The 22289-nt window shown below is 42.8% G+C and overlaps 3 protein-coding genes across 4 annotated transcripts in view; 2 read left to right on the forward strand and 1 right to left on the reverse strand.

Moving 5' to 3' along the window:
• The window catches only part of LOC115595570 (mucin-5AC), a 48822-nt gene extending 45446 nt beyond the window's left edge, over nt 1–3376 (forward strand). The window contains exon 14 of the mRNA XM_030440212.1: nt 85–3376. Within this exon, the coding sequence (XP_030296072.1) occupies nt 85–336 (252 nt within the window). The 3' untranslated portion in view covers nt 337–3376. The remainder of the gene's footprint in view (nt 1–84) is intronic.
• A 1537-nt stretch (nt 3377–4913) lies between these two features.
• LOC115595233 (achaete-scute homolog 1a) lies at nt 4914–6779 on the reverse strand. The gene is made up of 2 exons (XM_030439434.1): nt 5937–6779; nt 4914–5829 (listed from the first exon to the last, which is right to left on the reverse strand). Exon 1 carries the CDS (start codon nt 6524–6526, stop codon nt 5948–5950), a length of 579 nt encoding a protein of 192 aa, XP_030295294.1. The 5' UTR covers nt 6527–6779; the 3' UTR covers nt 4914–5829; nt 5937–5947.
• A 3769-nt stretch (nt 6780–10548) lies between these two features.
• itfg2 (integrin alpha FG-GAP repeat containing 2) lies at nt 10549–21673 on the forward strand. Of its 2 annotated transcripts, none has more exons than XM_030439422.1 (12): nt 10549–10933; nt 11820–11915; nt 11999–12040; nt 12132–12309; nt 12403–12542; nt 12789–12937; nt 13027–13121; nt 13221–13274; nt 14086–14177; nt 14822–14939; nt 16238–16411; nt 21533–21673. In XM_030439422.1, the coding sequence occupies exons 1-12, from the start codon at nt 10838–10840 to the stop codon at nt 21598–21600; spliced, it is 1302 nt and encodes a 433-aa protein (XP_030295282.1). In that variant the 5' UTR covers nt 10549–10837; the 3' UTR covers nt 21601–21673. The 2 variants fall into 2 exon arrangements, with proteins under 2 accessions (XP_030295282.1, XP_030295283.1); XM_030439423.1 differs by lacking the exon at nt 21533–21673 and adding an exon at nt 16539–16794.
• Nucleotides 21674–22289: the final 616 nt, after the last annotated feature.

Below are 22289 nucleotides of genomic sequence, written 5' to 3' on the forward strand. Positions count from 1 at the left end.
GCACACACAAAAACACACCCACACACTCCACTACTGTGCTCAGACTCTCCTCGGTTTTAACCATTTATGTCAAAACTCGCGCAGCAACTGTTCCTGTTCCTCCTGGAGGAGCAGCGAGGAGACGGCGGCGCTCAGCAGGGCTTCATCAGCGCCGAGCAGCTGCTGCTGGAGCTGAAGGCCGGAGGGATCCACCTGGAGCAGGAGGCGGCCATCAGGCTGGAGCTGCAGCACATCCCGCCCCTCGACCTGCTCGACTTCCTGGCCTACCTGCCGCTCTTCATGCTCATTCACAAGTCGGTCATCTCCAACCCGCTCGACGACTCCGGCAACCTCTGAACGTCTCGCTGGCTGCAGCGTGCGGCTCAGGTATCAGCGTCACTGCCGCAATCATCGGCACGGCACCGTCTTGTTAGGTAGTAAAGTCAGAAAGCTTATGATCTTGAACAGCATTGAAGATAACGTAAATCTGCTGTGGTTTCAACTCATTACTGGATCCCACCTGCTGGGGTAAAGTAAAGACTTGTTCACCTTTAAACTAAGTACGAGCAGTGGAGTGGAAAATAAAATGTTTGGCCAGCTTCCAGCTTCTAACTGCAAGGCAGATACTGGGAATGTCTGTCACCAACAACATCTCCCCTGCATCTAAGTTACAGCAGAATACAATCTGTACAAATGCTTGAACAGTTTATATCTGGATTTACCAGAGAAACTCTCAACACAGCACAAGAACTTCATTTAAAGATGTTATATGTTAGAATTCTGCATCAAAATACAACTAAACTTATCTCAAATGTTTCCAACAATCCACAGAAATCCACAAGTTTACTCAAAGTTATGGTCTGTTCATACGGTTGCCTGTTGCTGTAACTTCTGGATGCAGCCAGACTGTGAGGAAGGATAGAGAACTTCTCTGCTTGAGTCACTTCAGATCGTTTTTCATCAACAATGTGTTTGTTTAAAGTTGAATTCACTACCAGCAAAGCAAGTTGGACCGCAGGACCGCAGGATTTGTGTTTATTCAAGTTTTTTAGTGCCAAACAGCCGGATTACTTTACTGTACATGAGCTGTGAGCCATCATGTAAAAGCACGCAGCGAGGTATAAGTGTGTCTTTGTTTTCAAATTCAGACTCATGTTCTCTCTCCTGTTTTTCCCGTGTCCTCATGGAGTTAAGTAATCGTCCTCTCCAGCTGCGGTCAACATTACAGAACATAAAAACACCCGACAGTGGAGGAGACGTCCTCGATCAGCTGCAGTCAGGCTGATAAACGGGAGTGAAGATCAGATAATAAAGTTATAAAGTCGTGTCTGAGATCTCCTCCTGATGAACGGCTCCGGATCAGAGCAGAATCACATGAGATTTTCTGGGTGTTTATTCCTCCTGCAGGTCCGGCTCTGCACTTTCATTATCAGTTTACCTGAGAGCAGACCAAAACACTGCTTTTTCTTACACTTTTGCTCATGTGTAAACGCCAGTGTGTCTGGAAACCATTGAGTATTCATACATCTCTTCCTCTCACACACTGATTTATGACGTAAACATCCATGCCACATTTTGTTCTCCTCCTTTGAACTTTGAATAAACTGTAACTTCTTCATATCACTCTTAGTTTTGACTTCTCCAGGATCGATTTCTTTAATAAAGGATAAACGAGATGACCGGTTGCTGTGAAAAAATCTAACAAAAAATGTTTCTGGAGCTCTGAGAAAAACCCCGGTGATGATGATTTAACCTCCACAGAACGGGCTTTTTGACGTCTCCTCACGCAACTGTCACATTTTCTTAAATTTGGACCTCCTGGATTCTTTGATATGTTGATCATTAATCAGATATAAAGGGATCTGTATCAACAACCCTGCAAGAGAAGTCAGTTGTACGTGGGACGTTTCACAGAGCAGTGCTGTCTGTGGTCCTGAAATGTTCTGCAGCACCGCACAACTTTTATTTTGCTTCCATGAGATAAAAAACTCCTTCTACAAACTTTCCCTGACACGCCGCTGCCTCCGAGGCGGGCTTATGTAAATTTTCTGATACAACAACGTCTGATTGTGCTGCCGTAAAAAACAAAAACAAAAAAAAAAAACTATGTTGAGTTTGCCGCTCAGACTCTCGCCCTCTTCTATCCAACTTAATCAACGCTGATGAGTGATATTCAATGAGATATTCGACTAATATAGTTCGAGCCATTGTTTCGCCTCGGCTTTGTCAATTAGATACGGCCGTGCTCTCCTGCGGCTCGTACACGCTTGACAGAGCGCCAGACAGGAAAACATAACGGGCTCTGACAGGCAGCAAGACCGGGATTGTTAGATCAGCGACGTCCTGTAAGCAGCATATGTCGTCATGTAAAACACACAAAAACAAGAGAAAAACACAATATGTTGTATTCTGCCATTGATGAGGACACTTTTATTATTATTTCTGTCAGTGTTTCTTCAGTTTCTCCACTTTTTTTTGCCTTTTTATTGACCTTCAATTTTTGTTTCTTACTTTTTGGTGCCTTTTTTTTTCTACTGTTTCCCAAAAATGAAAATCCAGTCTTTATCTCTCCTCGCTCCTGTGCTGATGGAAGTTTCTCAGTCCGCTAAACATTTCTGGAGCTTCACAGCAAAACAGCATCTCAACATTGTCGTAAACAGCCAAAGACACAACATTGGGGATTAATGAGGAGCTGCACGGATCCATTTTACGTTTTTCTTTGTAGTTGTTTAAAACAAGTCCCCACCGCTTCAGTTGTTCAGGAGAACGCTGCGACGCTGTTTTTCCGTGAAGCTCCACAAATGTGTTGTGAAGGACTAAACTTGTAGTAACAATGACAAACTGCTCCTTTAAGTCTCTAAAGTGTCGTCTCGTTTTAATACTTTTGTTTCGGGTTCTGTCTTCTGTAACTCTGTGTCGACTTGAAAAATGACTAATAAAAATGAAAGGTTTGTGGCGGCTCACTTTTAAAAATGGTGGCTTGAAAAGATGCTGCACAGAGTCGGCCAGTCAGAAATCTGAACCACCACGAAGTCATCCTGTAGTTTAGGGAAGTGCTGAGCTCCTCTCCTTCAAACGGGAACTTCTTGGGGGTCAAATAACGTTCACAGAACTGAACTTAGACTCTGGTTCCTGTAACGGAAACACAGCTTATAATAAAATACAGTATCGTGTATTTATATCACATGCAGTAAAATACTCTCACGTGTTTACACGTTGAACGGCAGCACGTGTCATTCGTGTGCGTAGGCGTGTTACTTATGTTGCAGTAACTGTGTTTCACTGAGTAAACTGTCGTATGTTGTCTGTTATTATACGTGGTTTATTAAAAGTGGCGCCTGACGACATCTGTCAATATTATTCTGTTCAAAAAGTTGGAAAATAAAATGTGTTAAAACCCAAATTAGTAACTTTTTAATTTCATCCAGGCAAAAGTTTTCTTGTTGTCTTTCTTTTGTTCTTGTCATTTATGTATATATTTATTTATTTGTTATATTTTCTCGACTCAAATTGCATATTGGCCCTTTAATAAGTCACATAAAGATCATAAATTCTAATCAAACAGCTCTAAATATTAAAAGTTTGCGTGTGTTTACTGACACTTCTTTTCTGAAGCTGCAGCTCTGTTCATGTTCCAGGGGACCCTTCTCCCCCTCTCAGGGCCCCCTGGCGGCCCATGAACCCTCCTTTCAGGACCTCTTGCACGCTGACCCTGAACGCACCACGCAGCTTTTACAGTTGGCTTCACTTTGTGGATAAAAAATATTTCATTGTTCTTCAGAATCAGAGTCAAATGTGTGAATTTGGTATTTTTTATTTATACCGCTGAGTTCTTAGTGCGAGAAAACAAAGAGCAGCCATTCTTCTCCTCACACACACACACACACACACACACTGGGCTTTTTTTTCCCTACCCAGGTGGTGACTGTTGTGTGTTCAGCGGCATGCGGCTGTCAGGAGGCACACGCCATCAGCCAATTCAGCTCCGTGTCTCCACTCGACCACCCGACAAACCCCATTCACTCATTAAACCAGACACGCGTCCGGCTGCTGCCTCCGCCGCTCTACCTGTCAAACTTCGTTTTGGAGAAACACAAACTCCACCTCAGGGTCTCCCGGTGGTCCCCGACCTGTAACCACCCTGCTGGCGTCCCCTCCATCTGCTGGTTCCCTTCTTTTATCTCGAAGTTTGACTTTATTCGGGCTTTTTATGATGATAAAAAACTTCCATCCACGTTTCAAAACTTTAAATCTGTTTTACATAAACTCGACAAACAGTTAACAGTTCTAAGCTGCTGCAGCCTCTTCAGGGAAAACATTTCATACATCAGTTTTGTGAAATTAACTTTGTTTATGCTGGTGTTTGTTTGCTTTGACGCCCATTTCTGAAGAGAAACAAACAGCTTCTCATCAGTGTTTTTATTCTTTAATGAAATAAACAGAGGCGCTTTAAATTTCACGCACTTGTGGCACCAGCTTTACTTTAAATCAGTTTTGTTGTAGAAGCTGTGAGATAATTCAAAAGAAGCTGGGCAGAGTTGGGACATTGAGGGACTTGTGGCTGAAGGCTTTTGCGCTGAATTTGGAAAGATAAGATGGAAAATCATCGTGCGTAAAATGTGCGCAAAATGGATCAGTTCTCTTCTAGAAGCTGCCCGATATTACAGAAGAGATTTGGCGGAGTTGGACACTGATAAACCTGTGACTTCACTCCTTGAGGAGCCACTGTGTGCTGACTTTGGAACGATACGAATATCGTGCGTAAAATGTGCGTAAAAGTTGGGTTTCTTTTTCCTTGTTGTCCCTTTTTTTTACAACATTATAACTCCACCGGTCCCTGTCTTACTCCTCCTGTGAGCTGCTGACCACATGTTGAAAGTTGAAAACAAATGTTCCCTCCACCCTCCCCAAAAAAACAAGACATGAAAAGTAACTCAGTAGCAAATGATTTTATTCTTGGACTAGAGTGTAGAAAATATGGTTATAAGACTTCTTCTTTTTTTCTGTTTATGTGAAGACAATATAGAGCTGGCAGTATAAAGAGACAATGCATGGCCATTGCGCTCTGTTTGGACAATAGCTGCATAAGTTTTGATCATTGTGAACTTCATGACATGATGCAAACAACATGGTTCTGCTATTAAATAAGACACATTGGTGCTAGAATCAAAGGTCGGAGTGTCAAACTCCGCCTGGAACAGAAGAGCCAGAGAGGAATAGACTACACGTCTACATAGGCAGGAGGTATAGAAGCAACTTCGCAATATATAAACAAAATATATACAAAAACGATGTGTACAAAACATCTATAAATCTCTTACATACAAAAATATCTTAATATATTTCAAAAAAAGCGTTTTTTTGATATAGAATTTCATAGAATAAATCCAAGACTTGGAAGCATTTTCTGAATTAAAACGTCTGAGAGGTGTTTTTTTACCAAAAGGGTTGGTGTTCTTTCTGTGATTGGATTTAGCATAGTTGAAGAGCGACGTGTTAAATAATGTTTTTTTTTTTTTTTAATGTGCTGCTGAAGGATTCACTTTAGGGTTGCTTTCTTTCTTTCTTTTTTTGTTTATGGGCACAGAAGCTCGGATTCCCACGCTGTCAGGACACCCGTCTTCATTTAATCCTTTGGCGCTGATCTCTGGCCTGGTTTTCCACAAGTTTATTAGGACTTTCAGGCCGTTTGTGTCTCTGTCAGGCAGGCAGGCAGTCAGCCTGGGAGGACCGGTGCGTTAGAGGACGCAGGGACCAAAACGCTGAGACGTCTGGTGTGTGGAGGACAGCCAGCCTCCTCCGGGACCATCCCAAGCGCGCTTCAACAGTAAATTCAGTCGATCCATGTTTCTGTGAGGGAGAAGAGAAAGGAGAAGGTTAAGCCACTGATCAGACTGTTTATCACGACTGTTTGTGCGTAAAAGAGTCTGATGGTAACTCGTGAAGTCTGCGCTCACCTCATGGATGCTCAGAACCAGTTGGTGAAGTCTAGCAGCTCCTGCTCCTCCGGACTGAGAGGATCGTAGGAGCCCTCGTCGGATGAGTAGGAGGACACGGGTGAACCTGCCATGGAGTTCATGTCGGCGGAGTATCCCTGCGACATGGTGGGCGACAGGACGCCGGACTGAAACGCGGCGCTCACCGCGTCGTGCTCGTCCAGCAGCTGCTGCAGGGCGCGGATGTACTCCACGGCGGAGCGCAGCGTCTCCACTTTGCTCATCTTCTTGTTGGCGGCCCCGTTGGGGACGTGCTCCCGCAGGGTGGCGAAGCCGTTGTTGACCAGCTTCACCCGGTTCCTCTCCCTCTCGTTCCTCCGCGCCACGGCGTGCGGCTGCTGCTGCGGAAGACTGTAGCCGAAACCCGCGAAGTTGAGCCTCCGCTTGCAGCGCAGCAGCTCCGGGGAGGAGGAGCGCTGCCTCTTCGGCTGCTTGGACACCGACTTCCCGCTGCTCTGGCTGCTGCCGCTCGGGCTCAGCTGGATGCTCTGCGCGGAGAAGAAGCAGGCGGGCGGCATCAGCTGCTGCTGGCTGACGTTAATGTCCATCATGTCTGTGAGATCCGGTCCCAGGAAAAAACTTATAAACAATCACAGAGTCTCGCGGCGGTGCGTCCCGCTCGTGCCGTTCACGTGTTGTGGGGCGGTCCGCTGGGCTTCTGCCTCGCGCGCTCCTCAAAGCTGCTCTGAGTCCTCGAGGACAGACTCCACTGCTTTTCAATACGTCTGGACGGCGCTGAGGCCACGCCCTCCGGTCGCGTGGATTCACCTTGGGCTCCTGCCCCGGTGCCGGTGCGTTGCGCGCGCCGGACGCGTGCCACTTGAAGCACTAAACAAACAGTCAGTGGAGAGTGTTTTTTTCTTTTCTATCATCACGAGTGTCAGAGAGGTGAAGCGGCAGAGCAGAGAGGAGAGACGTGGAGCTGCAGCACGGCGTGTTGTTGTTCCAAAGAAAACACACTATGAGTTTTAGTTGATAAGTTAAATTATTTTGAAGAACAAACATCAAGAAAATCACTCAGATGGAGCCACGTAGGGATCTTTTAACGAATAAACTGTACTATTTATAAGTTTCAGAGTTTAGATCTTTAGAGATCAAGATGAACTTTTTCCAAAGGGAAGTTTGGTGTCCGGACTTTCCCTCAGTACCGAGCTGACGCACACACGCACACGTCAAACTCTCATTTCAACAGATAACATCGAAACAGTCTCAGTCATTTTGAGCATTTTAAGTCTGGTTATGAAAAAGAAAGTTTCACAAGAAAGTTTGTGGTTGTGTTTGTTCTCAGATGTGTCTCCGTGATCCAGTTTTTCTTTCCTCTGGACCAAACTGTGGTGCTGAAACACAGCTCAGCCTCCGCTCGCGGCTCACGGTCCAGATCTCGGAGCGCTGCATGTAAATCAGTCGCTCGCTGCCGTTTCAACTCGAACGCCGTCTAGTTTTATTGTTAACATTACAGACGCGTCTGAATGCCGCTCATTTGAGGCACCATTGTGCAACAGAGGCCGAATTTTCCACTTTGATTAGAGCAGATCATCGGCCGCGCACAGGCGGAACGGAGGGGCGCAAATCTGCGGAGGGGCCCTCAGAAGCGGCTTTGTGTGTGATTGGATACACCCGGTATGGTTACAGTAGCGCGGACGCGCCGAGTTCTGTCAATTATTGTCGCTTTGAGGAGAGAAGAATAATAAAACACGTCTTTCAACGCGGAACAAAACCAGGACTGAACTGTAACACCCTCTCTAATTTTCTCTCTGTGTGCGCGCGCGTGCACGTGCAATAAAACAGTCGTGTAAAGAACAAGTTGCTTTCCAGATTGTGCGTAATTTTTCAGCTTTTAGGCCTTAACATCTTGTTTGTGGGTTTTTTTTTAGTTTTTTTTTTTGTGTGTGTGTGTGTGTGTGTTATTTTGTGCATGTGCCATCAAGCAGAGAGGAACCAGAATTAGGATTGTTTTACAGTTTGTTTGTTTCTCGAGTTTTACGAGCGAAGTTTCCTCTCTATCCGTGTTTGTGTCTTTTCCACAAGTAATCAGTGTGTGTGTGTGGGTGTGTGTGTGTGTTTGCGCGTGCATGGGCGGGGCGTACAGGCTCAATAAAACAGGTTGGAACCAGAAGATCACTTCAAGATCAGTTTGTGCGTATTTCTTTTGGTTTTTACGCATGGAGTTCTTCTCTACCCGTATTTTCCTACTACAGATTGATTGGTGTGTGTGTGTGTGTGTGTGTGAGTGAGAGAGAGGGGGGGGGGGGCAAGAGAGATGGAGAGAGAGAGAGCTTGCGCGTGCATGTGCAGTGCATAAATGCGCAATAGAACAGAGGGGAACCAGTTCAGGATTGTTTTACAGTTTGTGCGTAATTTCCCCGGTTTTACGCACAAAGTTTCCTCTATATCTCTATATCCGTGTTTGTTTCTTTTGTACAATGAATTATAGTCTGTGTGAGTGTTTGTGTGTGTGCGTGTGTTTGCGCGTGCGTGTGTGGCGCGTGCACGTGGTATTAAACAGGTTGGAACCAGAAGCAGAAAGTTTTTTTCAGATTGCGCGTATTCTCTCCGTTTTTTACGCACGGAGTTCTTCTCTATCGGTGTTTGCGTGTACTCACACACTATCACAGTTTATTTCTGTGTGTGTGTGTGTGTGTGTGTGTGTGTGTGTGTGTGTGTGCGTGTGTGTGCATCCCCCTCCTCCTCATTCAGCGTTTCTTTATTTCTGTGCGCGTGCGTCCTTGCACGCGCGTCCTGAAGAGGGGGATTGTAATAAATTGTGCAATTTTTCTGCGGTGGCAGTGGCATTCAAAATCAAGCTTGCATTGAAGAGCCCCCTCCTCACCCCAGCCCCCTCCCTCACCCACTACCACTACTTTCTTTTATTTCCCTCCTCCCCCCCTCCCTCATTCTCTCTCCCTTTTTCTGGCCCAGCAAGAGAGTTTAGAAAAGAAGCGTGGGTTCTATTCAGCCTCCCCCTGCACCCCTTCGCCATCGCCAGGCTTTCTGAAACCTATCCATGCCCTGTCAGTGTGCTTCCAGAGTCCAATTAGCGCTTTGTGAGGACTTTCTCCCTCTCTGCTGCTGCTGCTGCCGCTGCTGGTCTTGCTCAGACTGGGAGGGCGCTCATTTTTCTTGAGGGGCTTTCCAGTCATAGCTGAGTGTAATAATTAATATGACATCTGGGCGCCTCTTTTAACCACTTTCTGTATTTATCTCTTGTCTTTTCTTTCGCTTGTGCCGAGACAATAAAACAAAACACCCACAAGCCGCCGTGTCATCCAAAACCGTCTTTGTGTGTGATGTGAGGGATAATCTTCCAATTTGTTTGTCATTAAAAACAGATTTTCTGACCGCGTTCTGTTTCTTTCGGCAGGTGCACCAATGATTTATGTTTAAAGAGGTTTAAAGACGAGATTTGAGCCCGTAGCATCTTTTAAAGCAGTTTCTCTTTTGCAGAGTGTGCAAAAACTAACTTTAAAAAACTTTTCCTGAGTGAAATGAAAGAGTTACACTGAAAGTTACGATTAACTTTTTATTATATCTACACCAGTCATACAGGAGGACATCATGCATTTTAACTGGCTGACATAAAAGTGCAAGACGTAAAGGAAATTTAAATGCAAATGTGACAAAGTGAGGAGAAATATGACAGGAAATGTAAAGATAAAACTTAGAAATTCACACACGTGGAGTAGTTTTTAGAACTACCTCTTCTGTACTGGACTTCTGCCTCTGTGGTGTTTGTGTAAACACCTCCTCCTTCCTCTCTGTGGGGTTTTCTGCATGAACAGGACAAGTTGTAACTAAACACCGCCCTCTAGAGGACAACAAGGGCAATGAACTATGAGAGTTAAAATAATCTTTTCCTCCCATATTTTACAAAACTATAAAATGTACTGGTGCTTTTAGGTTTTCTGTTATACGCATTTTTCCCTGTGCTTGTTAATTTTTGCTAGGATGATTTTGATAATATATTTGTATGAGGAAGGTAAAATATAAGGTATAATGTTTTGGGGTTTTTTTGTTCCAGTAGCAACAAGAAAGGAAGAGGAATGTTTTTCCCCCCTTTTTTTATTTGTAAATGTGTGAAAATGATGATTGCTAGCAGGTTGCTTCATTATAGAGTCCACAGAAAAAGCAAGTCATATCAATGCCACTTTAAAAAAATGTTTTGTTGGATGAAACTGTTAAAGAATATTGAGATATGTTAGTCTTCAAATATAAAATCTTCTCCAGTAATTGATTCCATGTGTAGTAGTGATTTTATTCTATTTAAACAGGGATCTGAATGTTGCTGTTATTCATCAAAAGCACCAAAGAAGAGTTGGGAATTAAATAAAATGTATTTAATTGTGTTGTAGTGCAGTAAACCCCCGTTAGAGGTTACCATTTCACCCCCTAAATGATAAAACAACAGTGCCAGTCCAAATGTAATTAAATCCTAGATGTTAAATAGCGTTTTTAAATATATATCAAAGTCATATACTTTCACTAGGATTTGTTTAATGTGACATTTGATCACCACAATCGTAAAAACAACAGTTTTAAAGTTTTTTCGATTTAGATATTTTTGTCTCCAATGCTGTTCCGTACTTTGTCTGGTCACGTGTATTTGTTTACCAGGAAGTAGCGCGCGTGCTACCTAGCTGCCCACCTAGCTAACTATTCCACCCTAAAACACAAATATACGCTTTTAAATCATTTAACAAACAGGCATATTAAACGGCAGCTCATTAAGAAGGATGCGCTTTAATATCGAGCGATGTTGAAGAGGCTAACGTTGATGCTAGCGCCGTAGCTTCTTGGAGCTAACGTCAGCTAAGCTAGCTGTGTGCTTTAATAACGGTTACAACTGACAGCTAACGTTCGCAGCGATGCGCTCGTTAAACTACGTTCAGCGAGTCAGTTTGGACTTTGCAGGGACTCTGTTTCCTCATGCGATCTGTCTGGGAGATGCAGACAACGACTCGGTAAACAAAAGCTTTATTAACTTTTTATTTGTCTTAGTTTTACCCAGAGCTGAACAAACGTCTCCTGTGAATTTGTTCAGAGTCAATCAACAAACCTGGGAAAGAATGCAGATTTAATGTAGACTTAAAGGGCCTGAAAGTCATAATTGTAATGTTTACAATGTTATTGAGGTAATATTACAAAGACAGAAATATTTTTCTTTTCCATAAGTGAGTAAACAAGCTGTTCTCAGAGGAAAATAAGGTCCCAGAACACTGTTTGAAGCTAGAGAGGTGGCAGGGTCCGCCACATATGAACATTGTGTTGTCCTTTAAGGTCAGTTTGTTTGTTCAGTCATGAAAAACAAAGACAGTTTGTTTAATTCGTTTAAAAAAATCAGCTATAAAGATCTTAAAATGTCTTCCATAAAACTACATAGTGCACCTTTAAAGTATTTAACATCCTCAATGATAAGTAATCAAGCCCAGCACATTGATTAGCTAGGCTGATATATCATCTGATATTATTTAATTACAGATATATCTGTAATACTGTATGTTTTAGCTGATCCATGACAATAAAGATATGTTATCCATAGTTTGTCCACCAGAGAGCACCAACATGTCCTTCACACTTTGTGAATCTCACGGATATTGGGCTTTTAATTTCTTTATAAATCTGTCTGTTTTAGATTATTAGATTATAAACTATATAATAATGATAACATCATAATATAATAATGTTGAAAAGTCCTCGCTGTACTCTGTGCATGCAGCCTTTTTCTTGATTTTAGCAACTGGAAGAAAAATTAGTCACAGCGTTTCAGTAGTATAGGTTGTAAAACTCGCAACATTTGTTCCATATTATATAAAAGTTAATTTGCTGTCCTTCTCCATTTAACTGCAGTTGAACGAGCTGGTTGTCGGGGACACAAGTGGAAAGCTGCACGTGTACAAGAATGACGACTCCAAACCCTGGATCACAAGAACCTGTGTGGGCATGGTCAGTACAGAAACCTGAAAACACTCGTGATTTCACAGAGAGATTGTTTCTCTTACTCACCTCACGATTTGTTGTTTCCCCAGCTGACCTGCGTCGCAGTCGGAGACGTCTGCAACAAAGGAAGGGTGAGTTATGAAATGTTTAATGATCTGCAACAGTGAATCAGGAAAATTCTGGTGGTAGAGTGTGTTTTTTTTTTTTTGTTCCGTTTGACAGAACTTTGTGGTCGCTGTTGGAGCCGAGGGCTGGTTTCACCTCTTTGACTTGACAGCTGCCACGGCGAGTAAATCAGATTCATCCAGTCAGCATGAATTCACATCCTCTGAAGACCAGAAGCCTCTTTTCACCCAACACATCCCTGCCAACACCAAAGTCATCTTAATAAGTGATATCGGTAAATCCTCACTTTGCTTTCTCACTACTATACATCCATCTTGTCTATTGATCTCGTGAATTTGACCGCATGGTGTGCATGTCTGTTCTGTAGACGGTGATGGCCGCTGTGAGCTGGTGGTGGGCTACACGGACCGAGTGGTGCGAGCTTTTCGCTGGGAGGAGCCGTCAGACGGTTCAGATGTGGGGACCGGACAGCTGGTCCTGCTGAAGAAATGGCTGCTGGAGGGGCAGGTAGACCTCAGACCAGCAACTTGGAACCTCCCTCACAGTGTTTATTGTATAATTTTAGCAAACTGGAAGTTTAACACCAGAATTTTTGTTCAAAACTTTAAAAAAAACTAACCGAGACCTTCCGTAAGCAGAAATGTTTCTTATCTTAAAATATTACTCGAACAGATTAACTGATTATCTGACATATAAGCTCATCATCTTATTAATCTGAACTCTGAATGATCAATAATAATGTCTGTGTTGCAGGTGGACAGTTTGTCAGTGAACCCGGGTCCAGAAGGCTTACCTGAGCTCATGGTGTCTCAGCCGGGCTGCGGCTACGCCATCCTGCTGTGCTCCTGGACACAACATGACTCCAGCGGCTCTGGAGAAGAAGCCCCTGCCACCCCCGGGAGGTAGACAAGCTAACACTGCTATAAACTAAAGTTATAGGTGTTCAAATGGAAGAAACTCTGATTGTTTACATGTTTTCTTCTGCTCACAGTGAGGGACCCTCCAGAGATGTAATTCTGCATCTGACCACCGGGCGGATACACAACAAGAATGTGTCCACTCATCTGATTGGCAGCATCAGCAAAGGTACCAGAGAAAACCTCAGTCTGTTCTATTGTTATTAACTAAAACAACACGTCATATCCAGTATGTTACTCAGAAGTTATGTTTTATGTTTCTCAACAGGATCAAAAGAGGAATCTTCTAAATGTGGCCTGTTTGCTCTCTGCACTTTAGATGGTGAGTCATGAGCATTTTGGATTTGATGTTTGAGGCTTTGATTATCTGAAAAATTGTTGGTTTAGGTTCCTGAAAGTGCTTTAAGATTGCTCTTTAAAAGTTGCACACTCTCGGTATTATTATATATTATTTTCCCAAAGTGGATCCCTGTAGTTCTGATGATGCAGGTCATAAAATCCGTCCAATCACTGAGTTTCTTGTTAATCTGTAAAGCCAGTGCGAATGAAGCGGACCAGAACTAAATGCCACCTAATCAGTTGACACAATGTATTTACATGGCAGGTATAAAGTGCCATATGTGGCCTGTATATGCAGCAGCAGTACAAACCCTTCAGCATGTGTCGGTGGCTGTCGGCCAGTGTTGACACTCCTCCTGGCAGACGGCTCCCGGAGCAGCTGGAGAGTCCATCAATATTTAAAGAAGAGAGGATCTTCGGGGATTATCGTCACTGAAGCCTTCCGGCTGCCAACATTTTACTCTCACAATCTCTCTCCTCTCGACACCCCGATGCGCTAACACAGGGAACAGAAATTAAAATACCATTAGAGGCTTTTGAATTATATCCAGGAAACTATTACTGGCTGTATTTCAGTTTCTGTTTGTCAAGGATTTCACAGTGTGAGGAAGATTTCGGAGCAGCGTCGCTTTTCTCACCTTCTTGGCAACAAGACGTTGAGAAAATACATCCCTGAGTATTTCTTGTGATTTGTTGGTGTATTCTTTGTTTCTAATAAGAGTAGCATATTAAAAACAAACAGAACTGAACTCTAATATTTGACTTTAATCTCTTTTTGTCTCTAAATGTTCCAGGTACCTTGAAGTTGATGGACAGTTCAGAGCAGCTGCTCTGGTCGGTCCAGGTGGATCATCAGCTGTTCGCTCTGCAGAAGCTCGACGTTACTGTGAGTTTGTGTTTTTGATTATTATTAACTGATATCATCTTTATTTTTTATTCATGTTTATGTTACTCTGTGTCTCAGTAGCTCATTTTTTCATTAAAGCACACATCTCCTTTTATGTAATGTCATATTTTCCATATTAAGATGAATAAATAGATAAAGATTAACTAAATGTCACATAAAGAGCGATAAAACTCAAGTCAGGCTTTTTAAATCTGTGTTTTGGTGCCACAGCTCAACGTTCTTTTTGGTGGATCCTCTTTTTGTGCTTTTTCTATGAACGTCGGCAGATTTGTGTTGTAACAAAGTGTTTTCTTTCAGCTTCAGTCGAAAAAAAATCCACTTCAGAGTGAAGTGGTCAGTTTTCACAAGTGTTCTTGTGTTTGAATGTGGCTTTGTTGGGTTGTTATTACCAGTATCGGCACCATCACACTGTATTTCATCTAAAAAATATACTGTATTTTTATTGAAAATATAAAAAAGAATGTCAAAAAATCTAAATGTTTTAACTATTTCAGCAAATAAACTATGCAAAGCTTTTTCTTATATATATTCAGCTTGTGTCTTTGCTGTCTTATCGGTTTGAGAGCTCAGTCAGCTGGTGGAGATCGTAGAGAATGATGGCGAGGATGTGTGTTTGCTCGCAGGGTGACGGCAGAGAGGAGGTGGTCGCGTGTGCCTGGGATGGTCAAACCTACATCATCGACCACAATCGGACAGTCGTACGTTTCCAGTTTGACGAGAACGTCAACGCCTTCTGTGCAGGTGAGGGACCTCGTACTTCACCCCCACTTTCACCTAGTGCATTAGATTAGCTTAGCTTAGCTTAGTTTAGCAGAAAGACTGTAAAACAATGGGAAACAGCGAGCCATGTTCTGTTTAAAGGTTGAAAACACACCTACATGTGCCTCTGAAGCTCAAATATTAAATATGCTAACAAGCTTTTTTTTAATACTTGCTTTTATGTGACATGATTTTTTCATCTTTCTGTCTTTTTTTGCTCTTAGTCTACTTATCTGTTTTTAATTCCTCTTCTGCTTTTATTTAATTTTAATCTATTATCCGTTATTCTTTTTACTGCTCCTAATCTTTGTATCTCTTCTTAAGCCCTCTGATGTGATGTCATCTTCTTATCGTCCTGTATTGATTTTATTCTCTTTTCTTTATCTCTGTATTTGCGTTTTTTTCTGTGATTTTGCTTGTTTTTTATAACTTTTATTCTTTTTGCATTTATTCCTCGGCCTTCGTGTGTTTGTCTTGACTTTCGAGTGTTTTTTTTTTTTGTCTTCCAGAGTTTCCTTCTTGTTAAAGTACACTCTGTTTTTAAAAGTGATATTCAGATAAAATGTATTTATTTAATTTAAAGGGTGATGGTATGTCAGAGAAATGCAACCAACTTTCAGGGGATTACTTCAGAAATAAGCCATTAAAGCTTTTCTCAGCGTTCTTCTTCTTTTTCTTTTTATTTGTCGGCGTCACATCGTGTTATCACGGCCCAACGGTAAATTCTCCTGAGGGTCTGTGCGTCTCCACAGCCCAGCTTCCTCGGACGGTCGAGTGAATTCACGGCTGGTACTTTTAAACATCTCATGTCGCCAGTAGGTGGCAACGTTGAGCTTCATGTTCCTCGCAGTCTTTATACTCCCTGTCCTCCTCTTCAGTTTGTCCTCTCACATCTTTATGCAGTGTTTGATCGAGCCACAGTGAATCTGAGGGAGCTAATATGCCATGTACAGCTGTTAGTGGATTAGAGAAAGAGACAAGAGACTTTGTTTGATCCGCCTGTTTCCACTGCGGATTGTTTCTTTGCACCTACAGAGTTCCTCCCCTCCCATCCTCTGTCCCCTCTGCCAGCTCTCTGTGATCATTTAGGCAGATTAGGTTGGTTTCCATGTCTGTGTGGATGCTGGCTCTGCTTCAGGGGGAAATTATGATGAGCCGGGCAGCAGAAGGACTGCTGATGTGTTCATCTGTATTCACATGACACACTGAACCACAGCATGATGAGTGAAAGCTTCCTGTTATATACGCGGATGTTGTTGATGTTTCTCATGTCTTGGCAGGTCAGTACACATGTAAGGAGGGAAAGAACAGCCCCTGTCTGGTTTACGTGAGCTTCAGTCACAAAATCTACGTCTACTGGAAGGTGGAGCTGGAGCACATGGAGTCCACCAACCTGTTGAGGGTCCTGGAGGAGAAACCGGAGTTTAAAAGCCGCCTGAGGGAGCTGAGAGTCGGTAAGTACGCCAACAACTAGAGAGCATCCTTCGTCAGACTCACACCGACGCCTCGTCTGTTTGTGGTTGTGAATGTTTACGCTCAGTTTGTAAAACTGTGTTGTGTTACTCTGTTGTAAAACTCAAGACCCTGACCAGAATATTAATGAGGAGGGACGACAGGAATCGATCTCCACATGACAGATTTTTACTGCTAACAAGCTCAGACATGCTCGCAGGTTTAACGGGCCTCATCAAGAACAAGTCATACGCACAGATTCTGTAAGCGGAGATATTCAAACCTGTCGCACGAATCACAGACAGTTATTGGAATTAAGAAACAGTGACGTGTCGGCTCCTTTCACTGTTTTCCTTTCTTTATTAAAATACATTATTAAAATATACATATGACTTATCTGTTAAATTTTATCCAGAAACATTTGTTAATCGAATTAAGACTCCACTTTGTTGAGTCTTTTATATGCTGCGCCAGTCGCCAACATATAAAATATAGTTTAATCTAGATAATATGTTCAAATGCTCAGTGTATTTACATTATTTAAGGTTTTTATACCAAACATTATGTGAAGTGGAACTGGTAACTGACCATATTTTGGACGAGAGAGTGGAGCTAGGGAGGATAACCTGATTGGAGCTGACTAAGAACCCCAAGAACACGCCCGGGGTAATGACTTTTCAATCACGTGATAGCCATGCGGCTGAATAAATGAGACCATAATTTACAAAATAAACATCATGCATGTCTAAGAAGACTTGAATGTAGATATTGAGGCCTTAAAATCATTAGGAAACTGTTTACTGAGGTAATAAATCAGGTGAGAAGCAGGTTTGTGTCCTCATAGGCTTATAAAAGTACAACCAGTGGTGTCACCCCCTGCTGGCCATTAAAGATAGTGCAGGTTAGAGGCACTTCTGTATTGGCTTCACTTTTCCGCCCGTTAACATTAGACCTGCTGAACATCAACATTTTAGCTTTGTCATCGTGAGCTTGTAAGCATTTAGCTCAAAGCCCTGTTGTCCCTATTATTAGAGCCTTACAGAACTGCTAGCATGGTTGTACACTTTTAGTCTTGTTCTGTCTAATTTTATCCGATTCACAGTCACAGAAAAGCGCTGCTCTGTTGACACATCGTTAGCAGGTATATTTATAGTCCCAGATTGTTTTGAGTCCCCTAACTGCTGAATATGTTCTGTTTATTTGTCTGCTGACTTCCAGCAGCAACACTTGAAGCTCTGCAGTGTTAATTACTTATTTTTTTCTCTCTCTGTGAGACGTATTAATGGATGTAACTTTGTCATGTTTGGCAAACAAAATACGCAAACACAGGACACCTCAGAAGGAAAGGTGAGAAAGCAAAAAACTTTAATAACCGAGCTGAATTCACAAAAACGAAGACAGGCAACAGAAAGGAGAATTCAACAGAGCAAAAAACTAAAACCAATAAAAAGAGAGGGAGATCAGAGGAAAATAGGCAGAAAAGTAGCAAAACAGAAATGAGGAACAGACGTGAAAAGACAGACGAACTGACAAAGACAGAGAGAAAAACACAGACTTACATACACAAGGACTATTTAACTAGCTAAACACTGGTAAACAGAGAAAAATGGCCAGAAAGAGACAAAGACAGGAAGTGTAAATCAGAAGAAGACACATGAGACTAACCAAGAAAATAAAACAGAAATGTATCCATAAATGGAGCAGGACAGGAAAACCTTATGTAGCAGCTTCAGGGCTATAGCTTCATCAAGTTAGAACAAGAGATTTACAGCTATTTTGTGCAGTTAAATCATGTTGAATCTGACTTCGATCGCTGGTACGAACCAGACCCACAGGAATATGATCTACACACACGTACAGGAAAAAGGCCGGGAGGAAATTCAACCAGTAAACCCCAAATGTTTTCATTTCTGTGTCCAAACGTATATAAATCTGTATCCTGTCAGTCAACTGGTCTGCAGAGTATTTTTAGAGGAGGCTGTAATCCCTCAGCACTCAGACCCCGGGAGCTGAGGATTCTGCTCTCTGACTCCTTCTCTTTATCGCTCTCCCCTCCTCGCTCGGTGGAAAATTGTCTCTCTGCCGTCCAGACTCTCTCCAAACACAGTCCTCCCGACAAACACGGGGTTTAACCGAGCCGGTAACGTGGTTAATCATTACGAATGCGCACAATGGTTATTTATTTCCTGCGAATTTCCCTTCGTTAGAAACATCAATAACGCCTCTGTCCTCGTGCCTTTTCAGCCTGTATGTAAAATAAAAAAGACAGGAGAGACAGGAGAGGATGAGTCTGATTGAATTATAAAGAGGTCCGTGCTTTTCGGTCTGCATGGATGACCAGCAAGTCAGCCGTCAGAAAAGCACTGTGAAATGAGTGGAAACTTATTTAGCGAGGAAGATTGATAACGACACACGAACGCATGATTGTGACCGCCGATGAAAAAACACACAGGTCCCCAGCTGATTCTCCCGAAGCCCGCTCGTGGTGTTGTTAGCGTAGCTTCCTGCTGCCTCTGTTAATAATTCAACCTCTGGGCCTGTTGCCTTCCTTATTTCACGGCCTTGTTGTTACCTAACAGTGTCGAAAAATGTCTGATGCGGCAGCCTGGGGACGAGGACAGAGAGAGGAGGAGAGGGTGAGGGAAATTAAAAGTGTGAAAATGTGTCGAGTGCGGAGGAAGTGATGGTTGGATTTGCGATCGTCCACTCATGTCAGATCTCTGTCTGCCATCGCAGCCATCATGTGCGGTTTCAACCTAAACGTACAACCCTTAGATATGCATGACATCAAACACTACAAGTAAGGAAATGAAGCCGCCTCGCTCAGCAGCGGCTCTCAGTCTCGTCCCTGCTGTTCAGTCGGCCTGTCAGTCCTTCATCACAACCTTGCGAAGGTTTCTAAATATTTACCGTTCCTCCCGCGTGCCCGCCGGTTTCAGTTTAATCATCAGCTAGTTTTGATTGGGAGAGTGCTGCAGGAGAGAGGTGTAGTGTTGAGCAGTGCAAGGTAAGGAATCATTTATCACACTGGAAGAAGTATCTCCAGTCATTACTGAAGGAAAAGTATTAATGTCGGTGTGTATTTTGTGTATATATATGAGATATTCGGGTTATTTTGCACACATGTAAGCAGGACTTGAGTTTTGTAGCTAGTGGAGGTGGAGGTAATCTAACTACTTTACATACTGACGGGTGGTTTAATCTAAAAGGAGGTTTTATAAACTGATCGTTCTTTTATTTCAGTTGAATCTTAATGTGCAGAGTAATCAGAATCCATCAGATGTCGAATGTAGTGGAGTAAAAAATACAACATTTCTCTCCGTAATGTGGTGGAGTAGGAGTATAGAGTAGCAAAAAAAGGGAAATACTTACTTATTACTTATTTTTCTTGAATACAGTACTTGAATAAATCTACTTTGCACCATAAGAAGCCGGTTTTATATTTTTATTAAAGTGTTTTATGACAATAATTAATACGTTTCAGCTCAGACTCTCTATAGAACAAGTATAGCCCGTTAATTAGCTTGAGTAGCTAACTTACCTGCAGCTGCTTCATAGTTTCATGGCTTCATGAAGACACAAAATAACTTTTAATCTCCTGAATACTATATAAGGGAGGGAAGGCGATTCTGGAGAAAGTTGTTTTTCCTCCGTTCATTTTCCCTTTTGTTGTCATTCAAAGTCATTTGGAGCTAAAACGTTGCCAAACACTTCACAAAGGCCTCACGATATGTATGAAACATGATTTTTATGACGAGCAGCTGCAGCAGGTGCTATTAAAATTACATTAGATTCACATTAGGAGCGAGGGAAGGACTTCATTACAGCTGGTACAAGAGGACCAGATCAAAAATGTGCGAGCTGCAGTGCTGGAGGGTGAGAACAAGGCTGTAGAAGAAATGAATTCAGACTGATGGTCACTCCTGGGCTCTGCAGGTGAAATTAGCATCTTCTGTCTTCCTGTTATTGCTGCATATTAACAACATGGCTAACGGCTGCAAATGTACCACACTGTACCGAAAATTAGCATAATACAGTGCAACAACGAGCAAAGGGAGTAAAAGCCCACTGAACTCACATGTTAGTGTAGGAGAGCACTTATTCATTTACATCCACCTGCGAGCACCGGTGTCATAACAAGAGTCATCAGCACAGGTGTGCTATGTTCACTTTAGTTTAGCCTGTTAGCATTAGGGGAGGAAATCTACATACCTCAGGATTTTATTCTGTTTCAGAGGGCGACGAAGTGAAGTGTCTACATGAATGATGTCTTTCTGATCGTGTGAAAACAAACAGATGAGTTTACTTCAGTTATGTTTGCTCACTCGCACCAAAACCCAACAAGTAGCCTAGCTGTGACTGTAAACACAATGCACATGTGTACAACTGTTATGTTTCACTTTCTGATGCTCTCAGTCGTAAGTTATGTTCAGCCCGGTCTTACAGATTGTTGGAGGCAATCATAATGCCAAGAATTAGGTTTCACTTTTCTGGTTTTTCACTTTGCTGCACTGAGAAATGATCTTTTAAGAGAGAATCGCAGAGCAACTCTCTTTTGAATTATCCTAACTAAAATGCTAACGTTGGCATTTAAAGGATTAATTTGCAGGATATGGTCAGAATCTTTACAAAAAATGAGCTAACATTATTATTATTATTATGTGAAGAAACATCAGAGTTGATACGATAAAGATGTCTCTATGTTGAGTTGCAGAGATGTTTACTGAAGTTAGCATGCTAACCAGCTAGCCCCAGCCTGTCCTGTCTCTTAATGCTACTTTATACTGCAAGAGGCCCTGCAGCTAACTGAGTCATGAGCTTCCTTCAAATTCTGGCCATGTTTTACAAATTACACCTTTAACACAAAGCACAGCTGAATCTCATTAGATTTGCTCTTATCTGGTCATGAATGTTTGAACTAAATTAATTGGAAATCCATCCAATAGTTGTTGAGGCAATTCAGTCTGGACCAAAATAGTTTAACAACTCACTTTATATCTACATTACTGTATAAAGGAAGAAGATTTTACTGGCAAGAAAGTCTTCATAAACTCTATCTGGTCTCACCGAGCGTCTCGTGTCGATGTTCATTGCCACATTTATGTTTTTCTTCCCCTCCACAGACACGGAGGACCCGGCAGCAGTGAGATCGCTGGTGGCAGACGTTCTCTACAAGGATTCACAGACTTAACACAGCGACACGCATCAACACACCGCCTCTGTAAATACTCTGTTAATAAACACTGATTGTCTGTCTCCGGTGCCGCCGCTGGTCTTGTCATTTGTGTCCCCTGCAGACGGACGTGTCGGGTTCAAGTTTCTGATCCGCTCGCCCGCTCGAGTCGGCTGTAATCTCAGACGTGCACACGGCCTCCCGTCATTAGTATTCTGTCTGCCCCGGTTGTTGTTCACGAGGCTGAGAGTCGACGAAAGCACGAGGCACAACGCAGGGGGAAATGCTATACTGTCCGACCTGCTGTTCTCACCGGTGAGTGTGTGAATGTGTGAGTGAGCAGGACCGGCAGCGGCTTTATGTCGCCGTCAGTCAGCGCTGACAAGCCGATGAAAAGACCTCTCTGATTAAAGATAGTGAGCGCCGCTCTTCTTTTCATCCCCTCTAGTCTCTTCTTTTATCTGGTGTATCATCTCCAAGACACAAAAGCGCCACAGATCTTACGTAATCCAGCATTTGTTACATAATGAGATTTACATAGCGGCAAGACGACAGTGTTTGTCAGCCGAGCAGCAGAGAGCCTGCAGGGCTTTATCGGGGGGGGGAATCACCCGCTGTTTTCCCACCGGGAGCATCCTATAACCACCTATGTACACTGCCTCTCTTTTTCTCATGCAATATAAATAAGCTGTGTGTGTGTTTGTGTG

Source organism: Sparus aurata, chromosome 14 (genome assembly GCF_900880675.1).
Source record: "Sparus aurata chromosome 14, fSpaAur1.1, whole genome shotgun sequence".
Classification (NCBI taxonomy): Eukaryota; Metazoa; Chordata; class Actinopteri; order Spariformes; family Sparidae; genus Sparus; species Sparus aurata.